General features: G+C 34.2%; 1 protein-coding gene across 2 annotated transcripts; it reads left to right on the top strand.

Annotated features, from left to right (window-relative positions):
- Positions 1-4,685: 4,685 nt before the first annotated feature.
- On the top strand, positions 4,686-8,455 carry LOC105168315 (Phototropic-responsive NPH3 family protein). Of its 2 annotated transcripts, none has more exons than XM_011088348.3 (5): positions 4,686-5,154; positions 5,727-5,940; positions 6,090-6,159; positions 6,295-7,557; positions 7,659-8,455. In XM_011088348.3, the coding sequence occupies exons 2-5, from the start codon at positions 5,882-5,884 to the stop codon at positions 8,145-8,147; spliced, it is 1,881 nt and encodes a 626-aa protein (XP_011086650.1). In that variant the 5' UTR covers positions 4,686-5,154; positions 5,727-5,881; the 3' UTR covers positions 8,148-8,455. The 2 variants fall into 2 exon arrangements, with proteins under 2 accessions (XP_011086650.1, XP_011086649.1); XM_011088347.3 differs by having other exon boundaries at positions 4,686-5,186.
- Positions 8,456-9,623: the final 1,168 nt, after the last annotated feature.

Raw genomic sequence — 9,623 nt, 5'->3', positions numbered from 1 at the left:
ATATAACAAGCACAGAAATTGATATATATATACATACACATATATATATGTATGCAACGTATAATACGATCAGTACCCTGTTTCATAGTGTATCGTCCATTTTGAATAAAGTCTTTTCCTTATAAAAAAATGGTATTAGTGTTGATAAGCCGTACAAGCTCCTCATCGACAACTAATATATATAGAATGCATTGTTGCATCTATCTATATATACACACAAATATATAGAGAGAGAGAGAGAGGGAGAGAGGGAGAGAGGGAGAGGGAGAAAGAGTCGTCGCATGTATATATGTATGTCTCATCTCATTTTTGAAGTGTTTTTTTATTTTGAAAAACAAACAAAGACAGATAAAAATAAATATGTGTATTTTTCTTTTTAATATATTTTAATTTTATATTTTATATTATTGTAGGATGAATAATCTTAAGTTAACTATACATCCCCCCCAAAAAAACAAAAAAAAAAAAAAAGAAAACACCTAATATCCACCTAAAATTGAATTTCTTTGTTGTTGAAATTGGGGCATGGGAATTAATGATGTGTTGGATAGAAGTATATATATAGGGCTGGCCCCTGCCCCTGCCCCTGCAGCTCAGCACTTGTTTTGCATATGATCAGTAGCCATTTCCTGTCCTGTCAACTCAAAAATAATTCACTAGGTATGGACTTTGGGATTTCTTCACTATCTCAACTTTTTAGTATTTTACTTCAATTTTTTGGGACATATGGGGTATACTTTGTTCGCCATAATTTTTTTGTTTATTTCAATTTTGGAGCACTATAGGGAACTTCTTCCCTTTTTTTTTTTATTTCAAATCCTTATAGTAAATAATTATAGTTAATTAATTGATATTAATAATAATATACTAAAGTTGTGTTTTGGCCCTAATTAGTTTGATTTTTCTTGATTGCTGTAAAAGTGGTGATCTTGAAAAAATAAAAAAAATATTTTTTAAATAAAGCAATCAAAGTAATATATCGTTTTATTTTATATATTAATCAAAAGTAAATAAAGATCCGTACATCTATTAATATTGGAACACGATACATTGTATTGTACGTATATCAACTCTTAATAAATAAAAATGGAGAAAAACCTATATATTTGAACTCAGTCGCAAAACATAAAAAATTTTCACTAGATAACTTCATTTATTGGGAATACATTCATATGTACAAAAGTGAACTGTATGGAAAATGACTCGACAGCTAATGAAGTCTTGCTTGATTAGTTAGATTGAGTTTTATTACCAATCAAAAGGTTGTCGGTACATATTTGTTTCTATAGTAATTTTTTTTATTTAATATTTATTTCGTTTGAATGTATTTTTTAATTTAAATTCTTGATGCATTGAGTCAGTATTTAAATTTGAATATATTGAATAACGTAATAAATTGTATATATCATAAAAAGAAACTATCAATGATCCCACTCTAAATATCATGCTTTTATTATAAATATATCTCCAAATTCATTTTAATTTTTCTTCTTAAACTATAAAGAGAAAACAAAAGTAGTTGCTAGCTCCATCGTATTTTCACGAATATTCATAATTACGTCACTTAGATCATATATGATTCAAGAACTTCAAATATAGTCATACAAACTTATCAAATTCTCCAATTTTAAGCCCCAATTTCCTTCTAATTTCAATAACACCCCTCGTACTCCACCAAAGCTTAGAACACTGTTTATATAAACTAGCAACTTCAAAGTTAAAATGTTTTCACTACTTAGACCACAAACTATTTTTCATTGAGGGTCCGCCCGTGAGAAAATACAAAAAATTTGGGGTCCGTTATGTCTATTGGTAACCCGTCGGGTGGCACCGATTACGACCCAATACACCACCGTGAATGATGCCTCCTCTCCCACCACCACCAATCCTTCCCCAATTTGTCCTTGGTCCGGGAGCAAAATGTCGAAAATGCCACTTGTTGTGAAACATAATAGGTTATGAATCCATGGATTGAGCCTAGACATGGTGAGTCATGACCCTTAACGACATCGATTGAGCCAAGACATATGCAGTCGACTTCTTGCAACTTGGTACATATCGATTCAGCCAATAAATTTCTATAAGTATTTTTTTTACCATAAATTAACTTGTATAAATTAAAAAAAATAGTTGGGACAAAATTCAAGTCACAATCTCATGATTATTATTGTTGTTGTTGTCATTTCTTGATTTTGCAACTGTAGTTCTTTGCCTAAGAATACCCAACTTAATGTTAGAAGTGTGTATATAGCTTTACGCAACTTAAAAGCTATAATTGGAGAAAGAATTTAATTTCCCAGCATAGTCTAATTTTTGAAAAAGGTACTCTTAATTATTTCAATCATCATTCTTTCCATTCAAAAGCTATATTGTTGTAAGTTGACTGTCTAAAGGGAATATATTGATTGATGACAATTTTAATCTCTCTCTCTATTTATACATATATATATATATATATATATATATGCAAATAATTAGAGAGCTGCATGTTGACATGGGATGATACAAATCTTGCTTATACTTTCTAATATGTCGGATTATTTGGTTAAATGATAGGATTATGCACATCACACTTGATTAGAAGATGGGACAGCAATTAATATTCCATGTCCTTGTTTTCTTCTTTTTAGAAAAGTAAATTACAATTATATCCCTTCACGATATGTTCAAATACACAAACACCCTATGTTTTTTCTAAAATTACAAGTATATTCCCTGATGAGGTGTTGATGTTATTGACCTCTTGTCAAAATTTCCCCTTGAATAAAAAGTATACTTATAACAACAACTACAACCTTATTGGTGCACGTGTTACTTTGTAAAGTATAAAAAGAATACATTTGCGGAATTGGACATAATTTTAGTAGATGAAGATATAATTTACCCTATTTTTTTTTTTTAATAAACAACTGAATAAATATCAATTTTCATATCTAAAACTAAGTGCACTGCATAGGAAAAATTACATTTATTAAATTTAATAAAAAAATTGTTGTTTAAATACATTAATACTCACATTTATGAGACTTGGACTTGATATTTCTTGATTTCGACCCCTATGTTTATTGTTGCACACAAAAACTTGGCCAAAATTCCACTTTTCCCAAGTTAATTATAATTCATCAGCTACTCAAATTTGAACAACAGAAAGTCAATAATAGAAATGGAGTAATGCAAGCGTAAATTCCTTTGATACCCCTTGACATTACATTTACTTACCCAATATCCTTTCTTGTTCTTCGCAAAACTATGAATACATTTTTTGAAGTTGAAGCTGTAAAAGATACAAGTTATCGCGTATTCAGTGATGAAATTTTATACAAATACCTATAAAGTACATTACATTAATGGAAAAAGTTAAACCTCCGGTGAATTTTTACACAAACATTCTTGAGGTACACTGCACTAATTGAAAAATAGAAGGTATACATATAATCTTACAAAGAGTAAAGAATATTTGCATAATTAAGCTTAATATCAAGAAGTGTCCGTATAATTTACCATGAATGATAATGCAAAAGGCAAAATAAAGTAAAAGAATTGAACAGTACTTATCTTGGAATGAAAAGCAACAAGATTTTGTGATAATTAAGTAATATGGGCTTGACTTCTTTTCAACATGTTAAATTATTAAGTGAATAATTGTGTAGGTGTAATTAATATTCTCATATAGGGTCAGAATGAGCAACTTTTTTTGGGTTTCAGTGGCTACATATTTGCAAAAGCAAGAAACTTGAGATTAGAACTGACTTAATTCTTCACAAGTTGAAAAGTTCAATAAAGAAAAGACTTAAAATAGAGAAATATACATATATATATATATATAAGGATAGCAAAAATTTATGAACATTAGAGAAAGAACAATGACTAAAATGCATCATATATAATTTTATATAGCTTTGGAAAAAATGCTTGTTACTAAATGTTATTATAATTATTGCATGAAAGTGAAATTGGATTGTCAATTCTGAAAATAAGATATAGATAGATTTAAGTAAGAAAATATATGCAGCATAAATTAATGTCGAAAAGATTGGACCCTTGATCTATATATGTAGAAAAAAAAATCTAGACGTCTTCAAGTACAAGCATAATCGATTGTTATTTTATAACTAAAAAATAAAATAAAAATTTAAAACTATCACATGAAACAGACGGCTTGCGTTACTAACGTTTTTCCTCTCTTTTGAAAACGACAGGATTGAAATATATTAATGCTCAACAAAGCATAATTCAAATATAGAGTTGAAGAATTTAAAATCTTTTAAATTTAGAATTATTCAAAGAAATCCAAGAATCTTGTTACTAGAGATTAGAAATTTTTAAATTCATCAATTCAGATACACCTTTAAAGTAATTTCCTTTTTGTATACAACGGTAAATCCGAACTTATTAACTCTAGTTAGAAATAATGTACTTGATGGTGATAGAATTTTTACTCTCTCATTTTACAAGAAAAAAACCAAAGAAAATTGGATTAAATTATCCAAAAATTTAATATTCTTGCCTTTTTCCTTCTCTCCATAGGAGCATTAAATTTTGCATGGCCCCTCATGCATTAAAGCATGAAAAAGCAATATATATATATATATATATATATATCTGTTATTTTGAGGAAAAACAAGGGCAATTGTCTCTGTGAAAAGATTTATATATCCTCAACAAGAACTTGAGGTCAGTATGCAACTACAGTTCAAGATTCAAAGCCATCAATATTGAAACTTTTTTCCCTTTTCTTTTTTTTTTAATAAATTTATGATCCCTTTATATATTAATTGCTTTTTAGATTGATAAATTTCTTTTAATAATTTTGCTCTGTAGTTAAAGAAAAACTACGTACAACCAGCTTCATTTGTATACATAGCGGCGTACGATGCTGGTTATAAAGCAGTGTGTTGACTAAAATAATCCCGGGGGTGGTGAAGAAACAAGAATGGTGGAAGAGGAAATTGCTGTGGCAATGATGAGGGTGAGGGACACAAGTGGGCGCAGGATAAGCACGTGGGCGTCGCCTTTCTCTCATTGCCTGCACGCTGGCATGGTGGTTTTGGTTTAGCAAGCCAAACTCAAATATTACACTTCCTCAAGTTAAAGAAAAAAGAAAAAAAAAAGGGAAAACAGAACAGCCACCAAGAAATGATTGGCAGTCACCTTGTGAGTACAAGAACAACCTTAAAAATTTTCAGGTTGTGGTCTGTATTTTATTCTGACTTTCTTAGATTCAGTAAAACATATTTGTTGCTGTGAATGTTTTTGTGTGTTCTGTGTGTGTGTGCTTTTCTTTTTTAATGGTGTAGAGATTTCTTTCTTGTTTTTCTTTTTCTTGCCCCCTTTTTGCTTCTCATTCTTGTTTGAGTTAATGTCTGACCAAAAAAATTTAAGTTTATATCAATTTTCTTTTGATGATCTTTGGTGGGATTAGCAGTTCTTGAGTGATTGATTGTGTTTGATTCAGTTTCAGTATTCTTGCTGGTGTTGGTATGGTAATTACAAAGTGATGACTTTGGTAATATCTGTTTAAGTTCTTGAATTCCTCAAACCCCTGGATGAAAATTCTGTACCTTTTTTTCTCTTCTTTAGCTTGAAGGTTCCTCAAGGTCTGGTGGGATTGAGATTTTGTTCTGTTTTTCTTTATTTATTATTATTTTGAATCAAGATTGGAGAATAAAAATAGTGGAAAATTTGATTTTGGTTGTCTGGGCTTCCGACAAATCTATTGCTTGCAGCTGGAGTTGGAACTTTCTGTGGTAGTGGTGTTCTAAAAAAGCGAAGCTTACAACAGTGAAGAAGCTGGTTTTTGTCTGACTCTGAGAAATGTTGCTGCTTTTGTGGTGATCAGTTGCATAGTTTAGTAGCAAAAACTTAGGAGGTTTTGGAAAAAATGAAGTTTATGAAGCTTGGATCTCGGCCGGATACTTTCTACACCACAGAGGCTGTGAGGTAAATTGTTTGCCTGTGTTATTCTCTTTTACGGGGATTGATTTTTGGACCCTTTGAGTTTAGCTGCAAGAATTGTGGAATAAGGTTGTCCTTTTGGATTGTTTGTATGTGGAATTGAGGTTAAGTATTGGTGTGTTTCTTAATTTTAGGTCTGTTTCATCAGAAGTGTCTAGTGATCTTATCATTCAAGTGAAAGGAAGCAGGTATTTACTCCATAAGGTGAGTTTGTCATGATCATTTTCTGTATATTTACTTGATCTGTCCTAAGTGAAAATTTTACGGAAATAGAAAGTGATTCATGTAAGAACATGATTCTTGGATGTTTTATTAGTTTTGAGTTGTTTACAATCGCAGTTTCCGTTGCTGTCCAAGTGCTTGCGTTTGCAGAGGTTATGTTCAGAGAGCCCTGAAGCCTCACAACTCCAAATAGTCCAACTCCCGGAATTTCCTGGTGGGATTGAGGCGTTTGAACTCTGCGCGAAATTCTGCTATGGCATCACAATCACTCTCAGCGCCTACAACATTGTCTCAATCCGATGTGCAGCAGAATACCTGCAAATGACGGAAGAGGTCGAGAAGGGTAACCTAATATACAAGATTGAAGTCTTCTTCAATTCTTGCATCCTTCATGGATGGCGGGACTCGATCGTGACTGTCCAAAGCACCAAAGCCTTCCCTTTGTGGTCTGAGGATCTTGGGATAACAAGCAGATGCATTGAAGCTATTGCTTCAAAAGTTCTGGCCCATCCCAAGAAGGTGAGCTTATCACACAGCTATTCAAGACGAGGTAGGGATGATGTGTCGTGCAACGGGTCAGAGAGCCACAGGCATAAGCCGACAAGCAAAGGCTGGTGGGCTGAAGATTTAGCAGAACTGACCATCGATCTTTATTGGAGAACAATGATAGCCATCAAATCTGGTGGGAAAGTTCCCTCCAATATCGTAGGCGATGCATTGAGGATTTATGCATCCCGGTGGCTGCCAAACATTACTAAGTACATAAACATTGAGAAGCAAGCTGAATCTGATCCTGAACTCGGTTCACTTGGGGAGGTGACTAAGAAACATAGGCTGCTTTTGGAATCAATTGTCAGCTTACTGCCGTCTGAGAAAGGCGAAGTTTCTTGCAGCTTTCTGTTGAAACTATTGAAGGCTGCTAACATATTAAAAGCTTCTTCCTCCTCAAAGATGGAATTGGCAAGAAGAATCGGGCTTCAGTTGGAGGAAGCCACAGTCAGTGATTTGTTGATACCCTCTATGTCATCCACTGATAACACGATATATGATGTAGATGTTGTTATTACCATATTAGAGCAGTTCATGTCACAGGGGCAGAGCCCACCGACGAGCCCTCCAAGAGTCAAAGGAGATCTTGAAAGGCGAAGGTCCCGCTCAGCAGAAAATGTGGATTTGATGTTTCAAGAGAGTAGGAGATCATCTTCTGCTTCGCACAGCTCTAAACTCAAGGTGGCGAAGCTTGTAGACGGATATTTACAGAAGATAGCCAAGGACGAAAATTTGCCATTGTCAAAGTTCATTGCTATTGCAGAAGCTATTCCAGAATTTTCCAGGCTCGACCATGATGATCTCTACAAAGCTATCGACATTTACTTAAAGGTAGATCATAAAAGACGTATTTTATGAACATTTTTCCTTTTTCCCTCTCTCAATCGCTATACAAGAATTCTTATAGAGGTTTCTCACAACTGATGATGCAGGGACATCCAGAGCTCAACAAGAGTGAACGAAAGCGCCTATGCCGAATATTAGACTGCAAAAAGTTATCCATGGAAGCTTGCATGCACGCTGCACAAAATGAAATGCTCCCACTAAGAGTGGTAGTTCAAGTTCTCTTCTTTGAGCAGGCACGAGCTACAATGGCCGGTGGCCAAGTGACTGAGTTGCCGAGCAACATCAAGGCACTTTTAGCAGTGCATAAAAATCCATCAAAGGCCAACGCCTCTTTTAGCACCAATGCCACGATGCCACCAGAAGACCAGTGGAGCGTTTCAGGCCTAAAATCACCAAAGTCGAATCTTTCTACCCTGAAAATGAAGCTGGATGAAGACGATGATTTGGACGACAATTTCCCAGACGGAATTGAAAAATCTTCAAAACTCAGGTCCTTCAGTACAACTCCCAACAGACCTAAAAGAATGTTCAGCAAATTGTGGCCCGTCAACAGAAGTGCAAGTGAAAAGAACTGAGAAATTTTGTTTAAGGTTCTTCTTTTCAGATGGTTCACTTTACCAGGGTAAATAATAATATACTCTGCCTTCTATGTATTTTTTTTCCCTTCTGGTCCTAATTCTTGCAGAACTATTTGTAATCACTAGGAACGAAAAAGCAAACTCCCTTGTGAGGTCAATGGTGTAAGCTATGCTAATAAGTCCGTGGAAACGGATCACTCTTACACAAGGGAAGAAATTATGTTAGGGAAGCTCTCTTTGAGCAATCTAGAATGATGCACTTGTAAAACCTGAATTATCTGCAAATATGCTGTTTTATGTCTCTATTTCTGAGGATCCAGGATTTGGACATACATTGCAAAATCACACAATGCATTAGTGGAACCAATATGTTTGTTCTTGAAAACGTCTGAAAACGATGTATTTTGTTTTTCAGATAGTTCCATCTCTTTGCTCCTCATTGTACCACTCGAATCAGCATTCAGTGAGATTTTTTCTGCTTTCTTGATTAATCTGGAGTTATATCCATATGTTTACATGTAAACGAACCATGAAGTCAGTGTGGTATCTATATATGGGTCGATATCTTTCGTCGTGGTAATTGGAAAAACAATAAAAGATTTGGGCAGTTGTGTCCAGATTTCATGTTGCTCAAAGTTCAACTTTTATGGATATTCAAGAGGTCCTAATTCCAGCATTCTTGCCTGCCCCTTTGTTGCAAGTTGTAAATAATGTAAATGGCAGAGTTCATTTCCCGCGCTGTTAATCAATTATGGTTGCTGATACAGATATGCCCAAGACAAGATTTTCCTTTCTAATCAGACATGATGCCTAGATTTCTTTGTCTGATCCATCATGTGATATCAATCTGTCATAATTGAAAACAATGATAAAAGTTAAAACACTGTTAACCCCATTAGCAAAGACATGATGTAGAATGCTTGTCTTTTTTGTTTAATAGCATCTCCAGAACATGCTTAATTATCTCCTATTATGACTAATCACAATATTTTTTACATGATTATGATCAAACAGAATTCATGCCACAAAAGAGGAAAAACATATGAAAGCTGGAACTTCAGACAGGACCTCTCTTTAAATGACTCCAAGATTGTATACTTACATGTAGAAGACTAAATATACGGTTAAAAGGACAGAAATATGCCATAAATCGATCACAGAAGATGAATACTACAATCAAGAACGAAAATATATAATATTTATGTTGTTATTACTGAGCATCGGCTGCACTATTCTGCGTAAGCATATTGGAAATCTGAGTAACTTTAGATTGTGAGTGGTGGCAGGCAGTGGAGCCAATGCTTTTAGCGCGGTGGAGGGAGGTGGCTTGATGCAAGCGGCAGCGAAACGAGCCGGCATGGGTGGTGGGAGAGCATAGGCAGCTGTGCTTAGGTGAGATGAGTGGTGCCTCATGGGATGGACGCTCCACCTTCAAGTCTTTGCTGATGATCATTGCCTCAGTTTCCATTGTCT

This window comes from Sesamum indicum, linkage group LG8, assembly GCF_026168435.1.
Source record: "Sesamum indicum cultivar Baizhima isolate 11 linkage group LG8, ASM2616843v1, whole genome shotgun sequence".
NCBI classification, from domain to species: Eukaryota; Viridiplantae; Streptophyta; class Magnoliopsida; order Lamiales; family Pedaliaceae; genus Sesamum; species Sesamum indicum.
The sequence above is the reverse complement of the archived record's forward strand: the minus strand, read 5'-3'. Positions and strand labels throughout refer to the sequence as shown.

Bases quoted from the DNA above. Each gene is read 5' to 3' on its own strand.
- LOC105168315 (XM_011088348.3), top strand. From the start codon at position 5,882: ATGAAGTTTATGAAGCTTGGATCTCGGCCGGATACTTTCTACACCACA. The intron at 5,941-6,089 runs GTAAATTGTTTG...TCTTAATTTTAG, and splicing joins TACACCACAGAGGCTGTGAG to GTCTGTTTCATCAGAAGTGT. The intron at 6,160-6,294 runs GTGAGTTTGTCA...TTACAATCGCAG, and splicing joins GCAGGTATTTACTCCATAAG to TTTCCGTTGCTGTCCAAGTG.